Here is a 22,329-nt window from a genome sequence, read left to right as displayed (position 1 = left end):
GAAAGCAACAAGGAAAAGTGCAGTGCCCCCATGGTTCCCAACAGTGGGGAGCTGTCTCCACCCCTAGCCTGCGAGGGCTAGGAAAAGGAGGCAGTTACTGGAACCCAGAGAAAGAGATAGCTCAAAGATAGGGCTTCCTGAGAAGAATCGAATCGTCAGGCCTTGTTAGAACAGCACTAGCTGCTGCTGGCAGGGAGGAAGCAGGAAATTAAACGATGTGTCTCTCCTTTCTTTCTCCTTCCAATCTCCTATCAGGGCCTCCCGTTGGCCAAACCCAATGGCAAACCAAAGGACAGGGGAGCCCAGTGGCACTGTTCTTAAAGGACAGATTCCTGGGCCCCAGAAGAGGGTGGAGAAAGCTGAAAGGTGGAGAGTGAATCTGGGGCATCTAAGGCCCCACATATAGCCCAGCACAGAGATGGCCTTGCAGCTATTAGAACATCAGGAGCTTCCTTCATGCCCTGCTGTGGGCTGAGTAAATAACATGATTGCCGTAAACAGCGCTAGAGATTTGTATGTTTATCCCCATTTTTCAGGTGAGGAAATTATTCAGATGAAGCTCCACCTTGTTAAATAAATTGGATATATGGAAAAATAGGACTGCAGAAAAGGGGAACACAATTTAGCTCACGAGTGGTCGAGTGAAGATTGAAAATTAACCTCTGAGGGCCGGGCGTGGTAGCTCATGCCTATAATCCCAGCACTTTGTGAAGCTGAGCCGGGCAGATCACAAGGTCAGGAGATTGAGACCATCCTGGCTAACACGGTGAAACCCCTCTGTACTAAAAATACAAAAAAAAAAATTAGCTGGGCATGGTGGTGGGCACCTGTAGTACCAGCTACTTGGGAGGCTGAGACAGGAGAATGGTGTGAATCTGGGAGATGGAGCTTGCAGTGAGCCGAGATTGCACCACTGCACTCCAACTTGGGCAGCAGAGCAAGACTCTGTTTCCAAAAAAAAAAAAAAAAAAGAAAAGAAAATTAACCTCCGAGTATAAAGCATCAGTGGGCAGACCAGTGTGGGGAGGGAAACAACAAAAATATAGAAGGAGGATCCTTGTTGCTTCTTGAGGCCGCATCAGGGTATTAGGTTAGCCAGATACTGACCTTACTTTCATTTCCCCTCTGGTCACAAGACCCCTGGGGCTTTCACCAATTACACTGATGACAGAATCACATTCAGGGCAGACTAGGGACCCCAGGTTCTGGAAGGACCTCCTCAGCATGGCCCAGGCCTTGCATGCTCAGGTTCTGAAATCCAGGAAAAATGAATGACCCCATGGACACCTCCTCAAACTCTCTGCAGCATATGTGATTCTGGATCCAGACATGGCAAACGCCATCCTTCTTGTTTCTGAGGACCAGAGGAGTGTGCAGCCTGCTGAGGAGCCCCATGACCTACCAGACGACCCTGAGAGATTTGAATGGCGTTACTGTGTGCTTGGTGTGAAAACCTCACATCAGGGAGACATTACTGGGAGGTGGAAGTGGGGGACAGAAAAGAGTGGCATATTGGGGTGTGTAGTAAGAACATGGAGAGGAAAAAAGGTTGGGTCAAAATGACACCAGAGAATGGATACTGGACCATGGGGCTGACTGATGGGAATAAGTATCAGGCTCTCACTGATCCCAGAACCAACCTGAAACTTCCTGAGCCCCTAAGAAAGTGGGGATCTTCCTGGACTATGAGACTGGAGAGATCTCATTCTACAATGCCACGGATGGATCTCATATCTACACCTTTCTGCACGCCTCTTTCTCTGAGCCTCTGTATCCTGTATTCAGAATTTTGATCTTGGAGCCCACTGCCCTGACCATTTGCCCAACACCAAAAGAAGTAGAGAGTTCCCCGGATCCTGACCTAATGCCTGATCATTCCCTGGAAACACCAGTGACTCCGGGCTTAGCTAATGAAAGTGGGGAGCATCAGGCTGAAGTAACATCTCTGCTTCTCCCTGCCCAGCCTGGAGCTGAGGGTCTCCCACTCCACAACAACCAATCAGAACCATAAAGCTACAGGCACACACTGAAGCACTTTACTGATATTCATTCGATTATTCCATAGGACAGTTGCTTGAGTTTGGTGCCACCTTATTGTCCCCTTTATGCAAATAAGGAGACTGGGGTGTAGAAAAGTGTATTGACTTTACAAAGTAGACATGACTAGTGAACGACAGAGCTGGGATCTGAACAACAATAACTAACATTAATTGAGAACTTAAAATGTTCTGAGTGCTGTGTTATGGGCTTCGGTGAGTGTCAGTCCTTTAATCCTCACAACACCCCATTGGGTAGTCTCATTTTGCAAGTATGAAAGCTGAGGCAGGGCAACATTAAGTAACTTACATAACTCATACGGTAATTTGTGCAGTTGGGAGATGGTCAGCCTCAGTCCCTGGCTAATTGCCCATTCTTTTCCAGCCTGATTTTTCCCCCTTGGGAAGAACCTCCATGTAGCCCTGAGGTTCCCTTCCCAGGGCAGCTCCAGGATAGAGATCACTGTGGGTGGTTGTGGAGTTGACACATCTATTGACTCCTTCCCAGCTAATTGTCAGAGCCTTAGACCCAGCAGTCCTTGGAGTGGCTCTGCAGAGTGTCTTTGTTGAGAGAATAACGTTATAGTTCCCACATGGCCTGTGACTTGGAAAGAGACTAGAGGCCACACTCAATGGGGCACAGATGTGTGCCCACCCAACAAATGTGATAAGTGATCGTGCAGCCAGAGCAAGGCTTCCTACAGTCAAGATTTCTAGGCAGAACAAATACCCTAAATATCCTCTGTGATATAAGTAATTTGGATGAAGGAAGCTAGAAGAATTACAGGGATGATTTTAATCCCGCTATGGACTCAGTCTCCTGGAAAAGGATCTGTTCACTCCTGATCATTGGTGGATGTTAAACCCATATTTCTTTCAACTGATGCCTGCTAGGGAAAACTGCTCCTCATTATTATCACTATCATTGCTCACCACTCTATCCCCTCTACTTGGCAAGTGCTTGTTAAGCTCTAGTTGTTCAATAAATGTGTTAATAATGCTGACTCCTCAACTTGGCTTTTTCTAGACTATGGTGTCTACTCAGTACAGTAGAGTATTCTGCTCACCCACTGTACTCACCACAGTCTCAGTTTACCTCACTGCAGCATTTTCACAAAATCCTTATTGGATGCATCTTCTATTGCTGCCATCTGAATTACTAGAAATTCATAGACTTAAAGCAACACAAATGTATTATCTCACTGTTCTGTAGGTGAGAAGTCCCACAGGGATCTCAACAGGCTAGAATCAAGGTGTCTGCAGGGTGGATTCCTTTCTGCAGTCTCTAAGGAAGAAACTGTTTCCTTGCTTATTCAGATTGTTGGCAGAATCAGTTCCTTTCATTTATAGGACTGAGGTCCCAGTTGTTTCCTGGTTTATAGCTAAGGGCTGTACCCACTTCTAGAGGCTGCCACACTCTGCCTCCTAGCTCCCTCCTCCATCTTCAAAGTAGCAACACTACATTGAGGCTCCTCTCCTGGTTCTTTTTCTCCATTACATTGCTCTGATTCTTTTAACTTCTCCTTTTTTTCCTTCATTTTATTTATTTATTTATTTTTGATAGGGATTTGCTCTGTCACTCAGGATGAAGTGCAGTAGCGTGATCTCGGCTCACTGCAAACTGTCCCCTGGGCTCAAGCAATCCACCTACCTCAGCTTCCCGAGTAACTGGGACCACAGCCCACATCACCATGCCTGGGTATTTTTTTTGTAGAGACAGGGTCTTGCCATGTTGCCCAGGCTAGTCTCAAACTCCTGAGCTCAAGCAGTCTGTCCACCTTGGTCTCCCAAAGTGCTGGGATTATAGGCGTGAGCCACCGTGCTCAGTACACCTTTTACTTTTAAAGACTCCTGTGATTTGACTGAGTCCACCCAGATAGTTTAGAAAATCTCTCTATTTTAAGGTCCATAATTTGAATTCTGTGTAAGATCCATTTTGCCATGTTATACATTCTATTCATAAGTTTCTTAGTGGATATAGCTCAAAGGGGTGCTGAGGGAGCACTATTCAGCTCGCCACACTGATTTGGGAAGTGATCCCAGGAAACACAAGTGCAGAAATAAATTGAGAAATGAGAGAAAGCCAATTACATGAGAAATGGGATAAAGGGTTCACTCATGAGTCAGTTACCATGTGGATAACTTGGCTCAATCTCTTTTAGGACTCTCTAAGAAACCACATGAAATGTGTGATACAGCTTAGAATCTTCCTAAGGACTATGGGACCTGGGACTTTATCTCCACTTCCCATCCTCCTTTGCTTGAATTGGTTGAAGGTTGGCCTGGGAGTGTTAATTCTAATGCACTTTAAGATTGGGCTATGTAACTGCAGAAAAGCAACTATCACGGGTGTGATAAAGCTCACAGGCAAAGGAGAAGGGAGATACTCACTGGAGGTGGGAAGTTTGTCAGCCTTCCAGGAAACTGTGCCTCAGCTATTGGCAAACTGTGATAGGCCAGGAGAATATGGGACAGGGCATCAACAGTGCCTGTTCTAAGGGCTCTGCCTCTGAGAATATAGTGAATGCCTTTCAAGGTCTCTCTGCCCTCCCTGCACCACATTTATTTAGCATTAGTGACCTCTTGTCTTCCAAAACATATCCACATTACACGGCCCTGCAGCCTTACCACATGGACTGGGTCTGGGATGGACATCTGACCCAGGCTAGACCAGAGGACCAAGTGACATGTGGCCAGTTACTCCTGTAGCAGATGTGCATGGGAGCTGTGGGAAGAAATGTTCCATTCATGGTGTGGACTAAAGGATGGTGGATTGCAGAGAAGACAAAAGTAGATGAGTAGAGAGAAGGCTCCAAATGGAGAGTTTAGACAATTTTATCATGTTTGTTTCTTTTAGAAGCCCAATATCATTTCTTCTCTTTGAAAAAATTTGTTCTGGCCGGGCGCGGTGGCTCAAGCCTGTAATCCCAGCACTTTGGGAGGCCGAGGCGGGTGGATCACGAGGTCAGGAGATCAAGACCATCCTGGCTAACATGGTGAAACCCCGTCTCTACTAAAAATACAAAAAAACTAGCCGGGCGTGGTGGCGGGCGCCTGTAGTCCCAGCTACTCAGAGGCTGAGGCAGGAGAACGGCGTGAACCTGGGAGGCGGAGCTTGCAGTGAGCCGAGATCGCACCACTGCACTCCAGCCTGGGTGACACAGCGCGAGACTCCGTCTCAAAAAAAAAAAAAAAAGAAAAAGAAAAAATTTGTTCTGTTGAGACAAGGTAAATGTACTAGTTAATATTGCGACAGTTGTAAAATTTGGAAGCTTCATAAGCATTATAATATGCTCATTGATTCTGTGAGTCAGGAAACTAGAATTTGAACAGGACAGTGTAGAAATGGATTTTCTGCATGCCAAGATGCCTGCAGATCCCCTTGGAGTACTCCATAGCTGGAGATGACATACCCATATTACTTTCAAAGATTTGAGTTTATTGCAAACCAACAGTGAATCAGTGCTCACTCTGGGTCCTGGTTCTTCCAGGATTGGCTGGTACACCATGTCCATAAAGAATCTTTCTAAAGTGACCCTTTCTGTCTCTTTTTCCCTCCCAGGACAGAGCATGATTGGGTTAGGTCATTACTATCTAACCTGGCACACCCCAGTAGAACCTGCTTTCTTCCTAAGCTACCCTATGGCTAACTGATCCTCTTCCTTCTCAGAACACACATGTTTCCCTCCTTCTCAGATCAGCTTTGGCAGAGGTTGAGGCCTGGCTTAGCTGGCACAAGCTACTTCAAAGCCCTGGGCCTTATTTCTTCAGATAAAAATGTGAAGCCAGGTCTCATCCTGGCTGGCCATGCTCTTAGACCCTTGCATCCTTCTCTTCTGTACTTTCCCAACAGCTGCCCAGTCCCGGTTGGAATGTTCTAATACTGATGTATTTACCCTCATGAGTCACTCAACCCAGAATCCAATTTTAATTATAATCCAGAAACATCAGGTAATGAGTGAGGCTGCATGAGAATGAGACAGTTCAAGTGTCAGTTCAATAGAAAAAACAGTTCTTAGGGCTTTCTTTATCTTAGTCTCATCAAAGAGCTTTCTCTGCAGAAGGGACCTACTGGTTCCTCCTTCCTGGTCCTTGAACTTCTGACCTAGAGTGGCTTAATCATGCTGCCATCTCTCTCTCGCACTCTGGTGCCAAATGATTCCAGGAACTGGGCCATGCTGTGGTGGAAATGACCTTACCCTGAGCATGTCACTCATGCATTGAACAACAGCTGAGAGCAGAGCTTAGAGCTGGGCCCTGTAAGAAGAGAGGAATCACATCCTGCAGAAGTCTGCCCTGAGGAGCAGGTACTCCAGTCACAGCAAAACACAGTTGATACCTGTATAACAATAATACAAAACAGGACATGGGAACAGCAAAAGATTTGGGTGTCAGAAGAGGCTGAGAACCCTTCAGGCAGGAACATCCAGAGTTGTTTTTGGAGGAAGTAGGCACGAAGGCTGGGCAGGATTTCAAGGCGTAGAGATGAAGCAAACAATTCAAGTGAAAGGCATGGCATGGGAAAGGGAGCGCTGGCCACAGAGAGTGTAACATTGTGATGCAAGGCCACTGTGGAGCCATTGCTGGTGTGTTAGCTGCAAAGTTTAGAATTGAATCAGAAGGGAATTGGAGGCCTCCAGACTACGCATTTATTTATGTATATTTTATTATTTATTTATTTAGAGGCAGAGTCTCACTTCATCACCCAGGTTGGAGTGCAGTGCATGATCTCGGTTCATCCTAACCTCTGCCTCCCAGGTTCAAGCCATTCTCCTGCCTCAGCCTCCTGAGTAATTGGGTTTACAGGCATGTCCCACCACACCCAGCTAATTTTTTTTTTTGGTAGACACGGGGTTTCGTCATGTTGGCTATGCTGGTCTTGAACTCCTGACTTCAAGTGATCTGCCTGCCTCCCTCTCCCAAAGTGCTGGGATTATAGGTGTGAGCCACCACACCAGTTCCAGACTAGGTATTTAGACATTTGAGGGGTTATTGACAAATGGGCCTCAGGAAGATATCTATACAATGACAAGATTGGATTCTGTGGAGGAGGGATTATGTTCGTGGGGAGGAGGGTATGTGTGCTGGTGTGTGTGTGTGGTCCCTGGACCTAACCCCACCACCTACTGGCAGAAGGTCAAGACCAACTAGAAAGTCTTTGCCCACTTCCATCTTCTGCCCTCACCAGAATGCCACCTCCCCTTGGGAAAGGGTTTTTAATCCTCACTCAGTATTCTCAGCACCTCTTATCCAATATCTTTGGAATGAACAACCAGACCTTCATAACAGCCACTGCAACTGCTGTCTCCTTTCCTTTGCTACCCCTCCCACTCCAGTCATGTCTGCTTCCCCTCCAGCGTGCCAGGCCCAACCTCCAAAGCCAGCGACTTGAACAAGAGTCCTCCGGCTTTGGAAAGGGGGCAGCTTATGTTTTCCTCCTCATGTTTCCTCCCCAGCAAAATCACCCTCTACATAGAGAGCCCTCTCCTTGTGGATACCAGCAAAGCCACCGACCCCTTGGGGAATCTCAAGGCTTTGTAAAAGAATGAAAGGAAGGAAGGAAGGAAGGAAGGAAGGAAGGAAGGAAGGAAGGAAGGAAGGAAAGAAAGAAAGAAAGAGAGAGAGAAGGAAGGAAAGAAGGAAGGAAGGAAAGAAAGAAGGAAGGAAGGAAAGAAAGAAGCAAGGAAGGAAAAGGAAGAAAGGAAGAGAAGAGAGAGAAAGGAAGAGAGAGGAAAGAAGGGAGGAAGGAAGAAAAAAGAAAGAGAAAGAAAGAAGAAAGCGAGAGAAAGAAAGAATAAAGCGCGAGGGAGACATGAAAGAAGAGAAAGAAGGAAGGAAGGAAGGAGAGAGAGAGAAAGAAAGAAAGAAAGAAAGAAAGAAAGAAAGAAAGAAAGAAGAAAGAAAGAAAGAAAGAAAGAAAGAAGAAAGAAAGAAAGAAAGAAAGAAAGAAAGAAAGAAAGAAAGAAAGAAAGAAAGAAAGAAAGAAAGAAAGAACAAAGAAAAAGGAAATAGAAATACCTAATAACCCTAAAAGGTTATTTGCTGCTTGAGATTTTGGGGGGTTTTTTGTGTGTATTCTACCTAGTAACTGCTGAGAAATAAGGCTCGAGACACCATTGGCTAGTTCTGCTGCACTCGGCCAATCCTGGGCTCTAAACTGTTCAGTGGCAATCTTGGGACTTCAGGACATCCGGGCAACAGGTCCCAGATCCCGGGTCCCGCAACTCCAAACATCGCAATTAATGGGAGGTGAACAAAACTTTTCTCTTCTCTTTGGGATGCTTTGTTGTCTGGTGGTGACTGTGCCCATGGGTGAGTTGTATCGGAAAATCGTCATGTGAGGATCACAGGGGAAAAGAAAAACAGAGGTTAATTCTAGAAGGTAGGAAAGGGAGGGGAAGCGCTACAGCTCCGGGGTGGGGACGGTAGGTGCGGGGAGCGGGATCTGCTCTGGACAAGAGAGGGGGTCCTGGGAGAGAGGAAGGCCACACTGGTGGGGAGGCGCGGCCTCTCCTGGCTTTACCTCGAGTGTCCCGACCTGGGTCTCGGGGACAGGGAAGTGGAGGGAGGAGGGTGTGAAAGAATCTAGGGACAACTAAAGAAACCGGACTCTGGCCAGAGAAGTGAGCTGAGGAAGGTGGAAAACGGCCCCCTTGATCTTTGCATTGATGGCTTACTTCATGGAATGTTTAAGGAATCCCTCTCTCGGGAGATACCTGAGCCTTGAGATATGCAAGCGACTCCCAGAAGCTGGGGCACCGATGAGACTTACTTGAGTGACAAGAGAGGCTGAACTCGACCAGCAGCGAGGTACCAAGATTCCTAGGCTGATTTTCCTCCTCTGTAACCCTAGGCCTCTGGTCCCTGCCTGCCCTGGCTGCTCATGGAACCAGCTGCTGCCCTGCACTTCTCCCTGCCAGCCTCCCTCCTCCTCCTCCTTCTCAGCCTGTGTGCACCGGTCTCAGGTAGGGATGTGTGCCACTTGCTGCTGTCACCTCTCAGAAAGGAACATCAATCCTGTAGTCTGCAAAGGGAAAGAAGGAAGGACTGTGGGGTTCTTGACTTATCCTTTCATTCTGAACATGTTCACTGAATTTATACCAGCACAGTCCAAAAGAAATACAGTGAGACACAAAGGTCAAGTGCATATACAAGTGCAAATTTTCAAAATTTTTTTTAACTTTTTATTTATTTGTTTGTTTATTTAAGAGACAGTGTATTGCTCTGTCACCAGGCTAGAATGAAGCAGATGGCGAATGAGATCATAACTCACTGTAACCTGGAACTCCTGGGCTCAAGGGATCCTCCCAATCTCAGCCTCCCAAGTAGCAGAGAGTACAAGCAAGGGCCACCACACTCAACTTCAAGTTTTATTTTTTGTAAAGACAGGGTCTCACTATTTGCCCAGGCAGGTCTCAAACTCCTAGCTGTTAAGGATCCTACCACTTTGGCCTCCCAAATATCTGCAATAACAGGCACAAGACCCTGTGCCTAGTCTACTTTTTATTTTAAAAGGTAAAAACATACTTGAAATACATTTTAATAATGTATTTTGTTTCATGTAATAAAATATCAATATTTAAATGCTTAGTTAATGGGAACTATTACCAATGAGATATTTGACATTTTGAAATTTTAAATCTTTATAGTCTGTATGTGTTTTACACTTAGAGTTCATTTCAATTGGAACTGTTAAATGTCTAGTGGATAGTTAACATTAATTGTTAACACTAAGTGTTAACTAACTGTTAACACTGCCCTAACGGACAGTTCAAGTTTACACTACACTCAGGCACAGTGCTAGATTGCAGAATGGAGGAAAACCTCAGTGGCACAGTGTGCCCAGGGCGGGCTCCCCAATGTTTCCTTCATGAAGCAGGAGCAGCCTCAATAGTTACTGCTTCCAGGGGTGGGTGCTGCCGACCAGCCACAGCTACTGGTCCCCAGAAGGGTTCTCAGCCCAAGAACCCCTGTGGCCTTGGAATATCTGCTTCCTTTTGTCCCTGGAATTTTTTTCTTTTTTTTTGCCTTAAAGATGTGATAACTGGTGTCCTTGTCTGATTCTGCCCCTTTGTTGAACAGCCCAGTTTACTGTCGTGGGGCCAGCTAGTCCCATCCTGGCCATAGTGGGAGAAAACACTACGTTACGCTGCCATCTGTCATCCAAGAAAAATGCTGAGGATATGGAGGTGCGGTGGTTCCGGTCTCAGTTCTCCCCCGCAGTGTTTGTGTATAAGGGCAGGAGAGAGAGAACAGAGGAGCAGATGGAAGAGTACCGAGGAAGAATCACGTTTGTGAGCAAAGACATCAGCAGGGGCAGTGTGGCCCTGGTCATACACAACGTCACAACCCAGGAGAATGGCATCTACCGCTGTTACTTCCAAGAAGGCAGGTCCTACGATGAGGCCATCCTGCGCCTCGTGGTGGCAGGTGCGTCACTTCATTTGGCTTTATTACTTTTGCACAGTGTGACTTTTGGGGAAAATTTCTCCCTTAACCTCAGGCCCATTGCAGACCAACGGATATCTATCTGGAGTCCCCTTTCCACAGATAGAGTGGCTTCCTCCTGCACAAAGGCCACATGAGTGGGTTTGCTCTGCTAAGCTATGGGTTTCACTTCTTTTTTTTTTTTTTTTTTTTCAAGACAGAATCTTGCTATGTTGCCCAGGCTGGAGTACAGTGGTGCGATCTTGGGTCACTGCAACCTCCACCTCCTGGGTTCAAGCAATTCTCCTGCCTCAGCCTCCTGAGTAGCTGAGATTACAGGCATGCGCTACCATGCCCGGCTAATTTTTGCATTTTTTTAGTAGAGACGGGGTTTCACCATGTTGGCCAGGCTGGTCTCAAACTCCTGACCTTGTGATCCACCTGCTTCAGTCTCCCAAAGTGCTAGGATTACTGGTGTGTGCCACCACGCCCAGCCTGGGCTTCACTTCTTCAGAAGCACACTCATTCCTCAGCTGAGGCCATGAGCGGGGGAAAATAATTAATCTCGGAAAAGAAAGTCTTATGCCTGCCTCTGCATTGAACTGTGCACTTCTGAGAGTGAAAGGAGACACTGTCAAAAATTGTCCTGGGGCAATCAGAATCAATAAGAACTGCCCAGAGAACTACGACATATGAAATCTTATTTTTCGATAAATATTAATCTTGACATTTTCTTCTTTCCTGAAATACTGATTGCAGAGAGAGTGACTTACTTGTAAATAGGTGATTTTATTAAAGCACAACTAAATACAGAAGCAAAATTATATGTAATTCCTGCTAACTCCACAGAGAAAGACTAAGAATTTAGCTGGGAAAAAATTGGCAAGGCTTCAGCATAGAAATGCACTTAAACTGGAATTTCTAGGAGTTTGTTAAAGTGACACTAAGTGATTACCTCAGTCTTAGGATTAGTGTATTTTGCTTTAAAAGGTATATTTCAGGACTGAAAAAGCCTTTAAGGTGCAGAATAATTCAAGGTGGCATTTCAGTCCATCAGACCTGTGGAGGCAAGGACTAGGAAATTGGGTTCTTCCCAGGAGGCCCCAAATCATAACAGGTAGGAGACCCCATCTTTGCTACTCACAAAGGCAACCTTACATCTGACTAAAACAACATCGTGGAAGGAGGGCTTCTTGACCCATTGTCATGACTATGTTCACAGCAGCACTGCAGTGTTGCCCAGTAATGAATGGTTTCTATGTGGCAGGGACCCACTACTCTTTCTCTGTAAAACCAACCCTGTCCTGACCTTCCCCAGTCTGAACTGGGTTGCTGTAGGACTTTTTGTTTGCTTGCTTATTGTATTCTGCTTGTTGGATTGGTTGGTGGCTGATCTTTCCCTTAAATCTATTGTGTCATGTTACCCGTGTTGAACCCATGGAATGTTTTGTAGGAGTTTGTTTTCCAATTTGCTGAGGTATTTTAATTTCTTTTCTAATTCAAGATTTCTGTGTGAGCCTTCAAATGCACAACTAGTTTTTTTCTCCTGACAAAAATTAAACAGAGCAGAAAGCACTAGGCTTAAGTGATTGCTTTAATTTTCTTTCTTTAATATAATTTGTTGGGAGACTTTACAAAGGAATTATTCAGGAGAAGTTTGGATGGTCAAACACGGCTGAAGGGTCTCCCAGGACCATGCTTTTGCAGCTCTCTCACTCCAGGTATTCTCTTTCATTGAAGATTCTAGTAAAGATAGCATATATTTAGGATGAGCCTGAATTATTAGGATTTTTGGTGATGATCTCTGACATTAAGGAGGCGATATGATTATCTTAAGATCCCAGGGGCATCCAGATATTTCTAATACATTGATGTTCTCAAAGAACTATAAGAAAATTCTCTATTGGGTGGAACCTCTGGGAGGTAAACAACTGTGAATTAGAATAAGAGTTGGCTTTGCCAGCTAGCTCGGTCCATTCTCCTAAAAACCATCACCTCCTATGGAGGTAGATAGCCATGATGATGTGAGGCCCTGAACTAGACAGAAGTGTCAGTGACTTTGGTTCAAAAAGTTTCTTAAGATTTAGCCAAGGCTGAGCATGATGACTCATACCTGTAATCCCAGCATTTTGAGAGGTCAAGTCAGGTGAATTGCCTTAGCTCAGGAGTTTGAGAGCAGCCTGGGCAACATGGCAAAACTGCATCTCTACAAAAAAAAAAAAAAAAAAGGAAAAAAAGGGATTCTGCCAACCTGGTAGGTTTCTGTCATCAGTGTATTATTTTAGAGCTTCAGGAAATTGAGGTCGGCAGAGAAGTCATCCCAGGACAGAAAGTGAAATTCTCAACGTGCCTGTTGAGAATTTGGACACACCCTTCTGGGAGTGAGAAAATTAGTCTTTGCCAGAATAAATCGCACAGCAAGCATTTATAGCAGACAGATAGATGCTTGGCGCTGTGATGGGGCCTTCAGGTGGAGCATAAAGAAAAGTGTGCAATGTGATCTTTTCTCTTAGAGATCTCACAATTTATTTTGCATATTGCTTTCCTGATGTTCTCCAAAACCAGGGGTCTTTCTAGCATCCTTCCTTCAAGGTGCAGTAGGGGCTAAGACACCACTGCCTTTGACTGAGCTCTTCTCCCTCTCCAGGCCTTGGCTCTAAGCCCCTCATTGAAATCAAGGTCCAAGAGGATGGGAGCATTTGGCTGGAGTGCATATCTAGAGGGTGGTACCCAGAGCCCCTCACAGTGTGGAGGGACCCCTACAGTGAGATCGTGCCCGCCCTGAAGGAGGTTTCCATCGCTGATGCAGACGGCCTCTTCATGGTCACCACAGCTGTGATCATCAGAGACAAGTCTGTGAGGAATGTATCCTGCTCTGTCAACAACACGCTGCTCAGCCAGGAGAAGGAAACTGTCATTTTTATTCCAGGTTAGTTCTCTGCCCTCTGAGACCTATCGAGTGTATGCAGGATCCTCAGCACACAGAAGGAGCCCAGAGTGAGGATGTGGACAGTAGTGTGGGTAGAATTGTCCTAGGCTCTGAGGAGCTGGAGACTGCAGCTGAGTTGAGGCCTCTCCCCTCCTCACAAAGGGAGATTCAAAGAGTCCCAAAACACAAGAGTAGGAGCCTCTTCTCTGAGGGTAAACCTGGTCTTTTTTTCTTGATTAGGTCTTTATGCTGCAACAAGTGTAAAATATTAAGGACAACCATCAAACACGGAGAGTAGTGTGGATGGGTGACTGTCTACACTTGGCATTCCTGTGTGCTGCCATCCCTTCCTGTCTATGGGACTTCCCAAAGGACAGAGCTGGGGAAATTCCCTATCAACAGACATTCATAAATGTATTCAACAAATGTTCAACAAGCATTTCTTATGTTTAAGACTGGAAACCAAAGGTCAATAATTGAACAAAATATATGAAAATTTCTATCCTCAAGGAGGTCATATTCTAGAGAGAGACAGCGGCCGGGCACGATGGCTCATGTCTGCAATCCCAGCACTTTGGGAGGCCAAGGCGGTGGATCACAAGTTCAGGAGTTCAAGACCAGCCTGGCCAAGATGGTGAAACACCATCTCTACCAAAACTACAAAAATTAGCCGAGTGCAGTAGCAGGCACCTGTAATCCCCGCTGCTTGGGAGGCTGAGCAGGAGAATCGCTTGAACCTGGGTGGCAGAGCTTGAGCCGAGATCGCGCCACTGCACTCCAGCCTGGGCGACAGAGTGAGACTCTCTCTTAAAAAAGAAAAAGCAAAAAAGGGAGAGAGAGAGAGAGCAAGATATGAAATAATTGAAACAAATGATTAAATAAATAATTATCTATATATTCTATCACATAGTGATGATCATGTAGGAAAAATTAAGCAAAGAGAAAATAGAGAGTTCCAGGAGTGTGAGGCATCATAATTATTAACAAGGTGGTCAGGGAAGACTTCACTGTAAAGATGGAAATTGAGCAATCAAGGCAAGGAACCATCAGATGCTTAAGGACTGAGCAGCTAAGGTACAGGAAGAGCATATGCAAAGGGCGTGAGGAAAGAGCGTGTCTGGCAGTTTCCAGGACTCCCAGGAGGTGATGCTGGTGTGGCTGAAATGGAGTGAGTTCAGGAAGTTGGGGGAGATGAATTCACAGAGGTGATGCAACTACGTTATATATGGCAGCACAGGCCACAAACAGGCCTTGGCTTTTAGAGTGAGTGACACAGGAAGCATTGGAAGGTTTTGAGCAAATAATTAACATGATCTCACTTGGGCTGCTCTGCTGAGAACAGATTACAGAATAGGGCAGAACAAGAAGGTGGACACTGTAGTATTCTAGGCATGAGTGATGGTGGCTTGAGGCAGGGTGGTGGCTGTGCTGACTCAGCATGGCTGGTTAGCTTTATGCACCCTGGTCCTTTCCATGGTGACTCCAGATGTTTCTGCTTTGCCCCCTTCTCGGCCCGGCTCTGGCAGTCACTGAGGCGTTAGCCAGTGTAAAGCCAGCATCGCTTCCTCCATCTGAGGTTTCTGAGGGAGTAGCCAACAGAGCAGGTAGCTGAGGAGCTCATCAGATGTGCTCTTAGGGTCACTCTCATCCAGATGTTCTATTTCAAACTAAGTGGACTTTTCTGGCTGCCTTTTCAGAATCCTTTATGCCCAGCACATCTCCGTGGATGGTGGCCCTGGCTGTCATCCTGACCACATCTCCCTGGATGGTGTCCATGGCTGTCATCCTGGCTGTTTTCATCATCTTCATGGCTGTGAGCATCTGTTGCATCAAGAAACTTCAAAGGGAAAAAAAGATTCTGTCAGGGGAAAAGGAAGTTGAACAAGAGGAAAAAGAAATTGCACGTAAGGAATTTGGAAAGAAAGTATGGAAAAATAGAAAGAAATTTTAAAAAGTTAAATAAGTAGGAGGACAATTGACTGTCATAGAAAGGCCTCAGTTCTCACAGGTACCAGCCTGGGGAAGAGAGAGGAAATGCACAGCAGCAGCAACAAGGGCTTGGGACTCTCATGTCATAAGAAGTAATCATTCAGAGCTTTCTTTCTTCCATGCTGCACACGTTGCATTCGTTCACCTGGCTATATGCAGCACTACATGGCTGAACAAAAGTTCAGACAAAAATCTAACAATGTACTGATACTCCCCAGCCATCTGATCATACGTCATTGCTAGTTTCTGACTGTTCCCTAGGCATAAGGGAAGGGTGATGTTAGTGTTCATAGAAAGAACGGTTCCTACATTGTTTAATACAAGCTCAATTTCTCTTAGTTCTTCTGTTGAAGACATGATTTTGTTTCTGTATTTTGTTTTCAGAACAACTTCAAGAAGAATTGCGTAAGTTTAGCCTTTCCTGAACTACTCTGTGTACAATTTGTGTTCTGCTTACTTAGCAGCATCTCATGACATTCGCCTCTGTCTGTCCCTTGCAGGATGGAGAAGAACATTCTTACATGCTGGTGAGTGCCTCTGTCATTCTCTCAGATCTCAGCTTTCTCCCCACTAGCCAGCTAACAGGACTTCTTAGAGGAGATGAGCAAGGGGCCCAGGGCTAGGTGGGGACAATAGGGAACTGGGGTCAATTCATCAACAGTGTCCCAGCAATGATGCATTGTGGCTCTTCTGTCAGGGAATCCCAGCAGCTCTTAATGAACCCTGCAGTTTACGTCCCAGGACCCTTTCTCTTTTGGAATAACTTAATGTGTGATTACCAAAGGTTTCCCATGCATAGTAGCCTCCCCAAGAGTTACATTTCAGAAGTTATTGCTCTTTGATTCTGGATCAATTTGAAAGAAGATAATCCTGTTTTAGCAATTTATATCCTGGGGATGGTATAGACTGTGCACAGTTGAAGACCCATGTGAGGAAGAGGCCATAAGGCTCCCCAATAAGCCTGATGCAATGGTGTGCAAATAGGCGGTCAGAAATACCTTTCTGCTTCTAAGAGAGCACTGATATTCTGCATGTAGTCTGCCAAGGGAGGGGATTTAGGTGAGCGGGAGGGTGAGTGGGAGAGCACAGAGAAACCAATCGCCCACTTTCAGTGAGTTCTTCTCATCTTGTGATTCGGCACCTCTGTCTGTCAGCACCAAAGAATCCAAGCTTTACCAGATACCAGGGCCCATGGACCTTTCCTCTTTGGTGAGTTTCAAAATTGCCACTGTCACTTTGGGACACAATCACAACTTGTCACAATCAGACATATCAACTTGCGGAAAGGAGAAAATCATTGTAACGCAGTAGAAAGGTAGACTGAATTAGTAAGAATACATGCAGATGGTAGAGGTTTGCAGAATGCTCAGCTCCTGCATTTCCTGTATGGGAGAAGTCATCTTGGTAGACGTCAGACCCATGTTGTTAAAGCAAAACTGGATTGAAGTGTTTCTTCCCTAACTTTGCCCACACGCCCCTCAGTCACCAGGTTTTCTTTTGTACACATTCATTCTCCTTCTTTATCCTTTGAAGGGTGTCCTTGTCAGTCACGTAAATCAGTTGTCACCTATTAAAACAACCTATAGGACCAATGAAGAGGTCCTTCACCACCTAGCACTGTGTAATGAGAGACTCACTTGATTGATCATTGAGAGGAGAGTGGTGGAACAACAGGAGATAAAGCTTCTGTGATGGTTTAAGCAAAGTTGGAAAGTTTCTAACTAAAGTCCCAGAGATCACATGTCTTTAATAGAAAAGGAATCAGAGCTTAGAATGCTGAGAAAAACTGGGAACCACTAATTTTGGCTCATTTCCTAAACTCTCTGGACTTCATAGAGCCACAATTCTTCTCAACCTGGGGGTGCTGCTTCTGTCTTTGGAGAGATAGAAGTACAGCTTCAGTAATTCTCAGGGTATGAGCTGCCTGGGATCAGGGGACCTTTATGGAAACAGCCACTACATGGGGAACCCCCTGCAGCTTTCTGAGACCTCTCTGGGGACCAGGAACCACACAATCCCCAGGGTTCCTGAGACCCCAGGCCTAAACCTGAGACTTCCTCTGCAGCTGATGTGGTCCTGGATCCAGACACCGCTCATCCCGAGCTCTTCCTGTCAGAGGACCGGAGAAGTGTGAGACGGGGCCCCTACAGGCAGAGAGTGCCTGACAACCCAGAGAGATTCGACAGTCAGCCTTGTGTCCTGGGATGGGAGAGCTTCGCCTCAGGGAAACATTACTGGGAGGTGGAGGTGGAAAACGTGATGGTGTGGACTGTGGGGGTCTGTAGAGACAGTGTTGAGAGGAAAGGGGAGGTCCTGCTGATTCCTCAGAATGGCTTCTGGACCCTGGAGATGTTTGGAAACCAATACCGGGCCCTGTCCTCCCCTGATAGGATTCTCCCTTTGAAGGAGTCCCTTTGCCGGGTGGGCGTCTTCCTGCACTATGAAGCTGGAGATGTCTCCTTCTACAACATGAGGGACAGATCGCACATCTACACATGTCCCCGTTCAGCATTTTCTGTGCCTGTGAGGCCCTTCTTCAGGATAGGGTCTGATGACAGCCCCATCTTCATCTGCCCTGCACTCACAGGAGCCAATGGGGTCACGGTGCCTGAAGAGGGCCTGACACTTCACAGAGTGGGGACCCAGGAGAGCCTATAGAATCAATTCCCTAGTCTCACAGCCATGCAGATAAGCCCTGGTCATCTCAGCAGCCACTGCACAATACTCCTAATGGAAGACACGCCCTCCTCCCCTCTGGTCACATAAGAGAACATCTTCCAGCTGCCTTTTTCACACCCACTCCAACCCTCAGCCCCAATTTTCTCCTCCTCACTAGGCTGTGGCTTTAGCAGTTCCTTTGCTTGTAATTACGGGATGGGATCCAGGCATAGGGAACTAGTTGTTTCATAGCTCCCAGCCAAGAAAAAAGTGAGAGAAGCTGTTGGGCAGCAAACCTGCTGCTGAACATCAGGACAACCATATTGAGCCCAATATGCCAGTTGGCACCAGATGCTGTGGACTTGGAATGAGGCCAACAGGATTCGCCAGGATGAGAGAGGAGAGAGGAATCCACAGGACCACCAGAGGGTAGAGGGAGCCAGATATGCAGGTCAGAGATAGAGGAAGTGGAACCAGAGAGCTGGGAGGCACCAAGGCTGTAAGGATGGCTAAGTCCCACCATAACAGCTAAAGGGACCTGGGAGATGATGGCTCATTTCCACCCAACCCCAGGATTTCCACAACACACACCCACAGGCCTGGACCTGGGACAAAGATGAATGAAGAACATGGACTCATGTGGATGTGGTTTGGCTCACGTGTGCCTGCAATAAACAAGGAGTAAGTACTTAGTCCCTGAGTGTGGTTGAGGTTTGAGGCCCTGGTCGAGCAGGGAAGTACTGGACCTGGTCTAGGTCAGCATTCAGATTCAATGGGGACACCAGTGGCTTCAAACTTCCTGATCTAATTATGTCTTTAGACACTTAGAAATTATTGAGGACCTTAGAGAGCTTTTGTTTATTTGGGTTAATATTTGTTAATATTTATGGCATTTGACATTGAAACAAAAATTTAAAATGTTATCTTTTAATTCATATTAAAATAGCATGAATAAATCAATTATAGGCTAATATAAACAGGATGTTTTGTGAAAAAGCAATCTATTGTGTCCAAATAAAAGAACAAGAAGTGTGACACTGGTTCACTTTTTCCAAATCTAATGTCTGGCTTAATAGAAGATGTTTGTATTCTCATATCTGTCTTTGTATTAAACCTATTGGTATATCATGGGTCATATTGGCTCAAAAAAACTTTACTGCACCTTACTGAAATAACGAGATGAAAAACGATCAATGTTTCATTATTATTATTGTGAAAATAGTACTAACACTGGGGACTCCTTAAGAGTACGTCGGAGTTCTCCCTAGGAATCCCAAGACCACATTTGGAAACTAGAATAGTGGATCCTGGAAGTTAATCCATGTGCTGGTTAATTTTAGATGTCACCTTGACTGGATTAAGGAATACCTAGACAACTGTACAACATTATTTCTGGGTGTGTCTGTGAGTGTGTTTCCAGAAGAGACTGGCATGTGAGTCAGTAGGAAATTCTCCCCTCCAATTGACTATGGGTCCAATAGAACCAAAAGGCAGAGGAAAGGCAAATTCTTCTCTCCTCTGGAGCTGAGACATTCTTCTTCTTCTGCCCTTGGACATCAGAACTCCTGGCTCTCTGGCCTTTGAACTTTGGGACTTGTACCAGGAGGCCCTGGGTTCTCAGGCCTTTGGCTTTGGACTGAGAGTTACACAATCATCTTCCCTGGCTGTGAGGCTTTCGGACTTAAAATGAGCCGTGCTACCAGCATCCCAGGGTCTCCAGCCTATAGACGGGCTGTTGTGTGATTTCTTAGCTTCTGTATTCACATGAGCCAATTTCCTTAATAAATGCCTGCTCATAAATCTGTATCTATATCTATATCTGTATGTGTATCTATATCTATATCTATATCGTATTGGTTTTGTCTCTCTGGAGAACCCTGACTAATACAATCAGGCATCTAAAATTCTGGCTTGAATGGTAGTATTTTAGGTTTTAGACAATTCCGTAATCCAATTGGACTGAAAAATTTTAAATAATCAAAAATTTTATTACTGTAGTTACAAATAGACACAATATTGAAAGAATCAGGAGTGATTTTTTCAATACCTATTTGTAAAGATGGAAAGCAAGGTTGTTTATGTTTATGTGTATGTCTTAGCCTATGTGGGCAGCTATAACAAAAATACCACCAAGACTGAATAGTTTGTAAACAACAGAAATTTATTTCTTGCAATTCTGCAGGCTGGGAAATCTAAGATCAACACCCCAGCATATTGGTGTGTGGTGAGGGCCCATAGACTTGTTCACATGGCGAAGGATAAAGATAGATCTCTAGGGTCTCTTTTGGAGGGACACTAATGACATTCATTAGGGCTCCCTCAACCTCAGAGAGAAAATAGGAGGAGGAGATTCCAAATTTCCTGCTGGTGCCCTGACCTGCTCCTGCCCCTTCTCATCTATTTTCTCTGATTTAAGAAGCAGGTATCCTTTCCCCTGTGTCAGGCTAATTCTCCATCCACACCCTGGACCCTCACTCTCCAGTTTCCCTTAGGACTTCTGTGTTTAGTTCATTCATTCATTCAACAAAAATCAATGAGTACTAACTACATGCCAATCAGTGTTCCTGGTACTGGGGGCAGAGAAGTGCACAAAGCGTAAAGTCCCATTCCTTATGGTTGTAGAAGACAGACAGAAAACAAAATAAGTAGTAACATATATGGTGTGTTGGATGATGATAACTGATCAGGAGATAAATAAATTGGGGAAGGAATATAGGAAATCACAACTTCTAAAAGGGTGGTAATGAGCAATAGGAGTGAGGCACAGAATACCTCGGAGAAAAACATTCTGAGTTGAGAGAACAGCAGTGCCAGAGCACAGAGTCAGAAGCACTGTGGTTTGTGTGAAGAACAGTAATGAGGCTGGGGTTGGCAGAGCACACAGGGTAACCAGGAGAATAGGAGGTAACAAGACCAGAGTGGGTTGAGGGCCAGATCACGTATGGCTTTGAAAGTCATCATGCTGACCTGGGCTTTACCTCTGAGAGGGGAGCCACAGGAAGGTTGAGCAGAAAAAGGACTGGACTTACTTATGTTTTAAGAAGTTACTTCACATGCTAGGCTGATATGGGCTGTGGGTAGGGCTGGTGGATGGAGGCCTGAAGACCCAGCTGGGAGCTACTGCAGTGATCCAGGGGAAAGATGCAGATGACTTGTACCAGGGAGGAGCCATGAAAATGTTATGATGCTGGATTTATTTTCAAGACAGAGTAAAAAGGCTTTGCTGATAAACTTATGGGTGGGGTGTGAAAAAGGAGGCCATCAAGGGTGACCACAGGTTTTGGTCCAAAGAAACTGTACAGATGGAGTTGCCACTTACTGAGATGAGGAAACTGAAGGAGAAGCAGGTTTTGGAGGCCAGGGGAGGAGCCAGCATAGAATCCAAAGGTCAGTTTTGGATATGTTCAGGTGGAGGAGCTTACTAGAGATTCCTGTGGAGATGAAGAGTAGGCCAGTCAATAATAAATATGTAGTCCAGGCAACAGGTCAGGGCTGTAAACACAAGTTATTCTCTTTATCTTCTTTATCTTCATGTTTGCTGCCTCTGCCTGTTTCACTTTAATGCATTAGTGATCTATTGCTGCATAACAAATTACCACAAACTTAGTGGTTTAAAACAGCACACATTTATCATTTTAGTTTCTATGGGTTAGAAGTCCAGGCAGAACTTAGTGAGCTTCTCTGCTCAGAACTTCACAGAGCAAAAGTCAAGGTGTTGGCCAGGCCGTAGCCTCATCTAGAGCCTCGACTGTGGGAGAGTCCTCTTTTCAGATCACTCAGGTTGTTAACAGAGTTCATTTCTTTACAGTTGTAGGACTGAAAGCCCCAACTCCCTGCAGGCTGAAGCTGGAGGCTGCTCTCAGCTCCTACAGGCCTCCTCAGCTCCCTGCTGTGTAGATTTCCCATGATGACTACTTTCCTCTTCATAGCCAGCTAGGAAGATAGAGCCTCTAGAGTGGGTCAGCTAGCAAGACAGAGTCTTATACTACATAATGTAGTCATCGAAGGGACATCCCATCAGTTTTGCCATATTTTATTGGTTAGCAGCAAGCCACAGGTTCAGCTCAAACTCAGGGAAAGTACAGGCTGCAAACTGCAAAAAAAGTAATCATAAGGGGTCCACTCCAGACTCTGTTGGCTACACCATATAAGAAACTCAAGGTTCTTCCTGCCGTGCATCCCCTTTCCCTGGGCAATACAACTGTGCTAGCCTCTCTCTAGGTCTCTACTTCCATACAAGCAAAGTCTCAGAAAAAGAACACATACATGGCCATCAGACACTGTCTGCCA

The 22,329-nt window shown here is 45.5% G+C and overlaps 1 protein-coding gene and 1 pseudogene across 16 annotated transcripts; both read left to right on the top strand.

Moving 5' to 3' along the window:
* Window positions 1-1,278: 1,278 nt before the first annotated feature.
* LOC123572773 (butyrophilin subfamily 3 member A3 pseudogene) lies at window positions 1,279-2,134 on the top strand (annotated as a pseudogene).
* A 6,065-nt stretch (window positions 2,135-8,199) lies between these two features.
* Window positions 8,200-19,845, top strand: LOC102140379 (butyrophilin subfamily 2 member A2). 16 transcript variants are annotated; one of them, XR_012434127.1, is made up of 11 exons: window positions 8,200-8,285; window positions 8,890-9,001; window positions 10,119-10,466; window positions 13,111-13,392; window positions 15,090-15,296; window positions 15,766-15,786; window positions 15,882-15,908; window positions 16,494-16,590; window positions 17,447-17,511; window positions 17,772-18,720; window positions 19,380-19,845. XR_012434127.1 is itself a non-coding variant. In XM_065544304.2 (9 exons), the coding sequence occupies exons 2-9, from the start codon at window positions 8,920-8,922 to the stop codon at window positions 17,823-17,825; spliced, it is 1,086 nt and encodes a 361-aa protein (XP_065400376.1). In that variant the 5' UTR covers window positions 8,200-8,285; window positions 8,890-8,919; the 3' UTR covers window positions 17,826-19,845. The 16 variants fall into 16 exon arrangements, 10 of the variants coding, with proteins under 10 accessions (XP_065400376.1, XP_045245933.2, XP_045245934.2 ...); XR_012434125.1 differs by lacking the exon at window positions 16,494-16,590; XR_012434126.1 differs by having other exon boundaries at window positions 17,772-19,845.
* Window positions 19,846-22,329: the final 2,484 nt, after the last annotated feature.

This window comes from Macaca fascicularis, chromosome 4 (assembly GCF_037993035.2).
Source record: "Macaca fascicularis isolate 582-1 chromosome 4, T2T-MFA8v1.1".
Taxonomy (NCBI): domain Eukaryota; kingdom Metazoa; phylum Chordata; class Mammalia; order Primates; family Cercopithecidae; genus Macaca; species Macaca fascicularis.
Note: the sequence above shows the minus strand (reverse complement) of the source record. Positions and strands in the feature narration are given on the sequence as shown.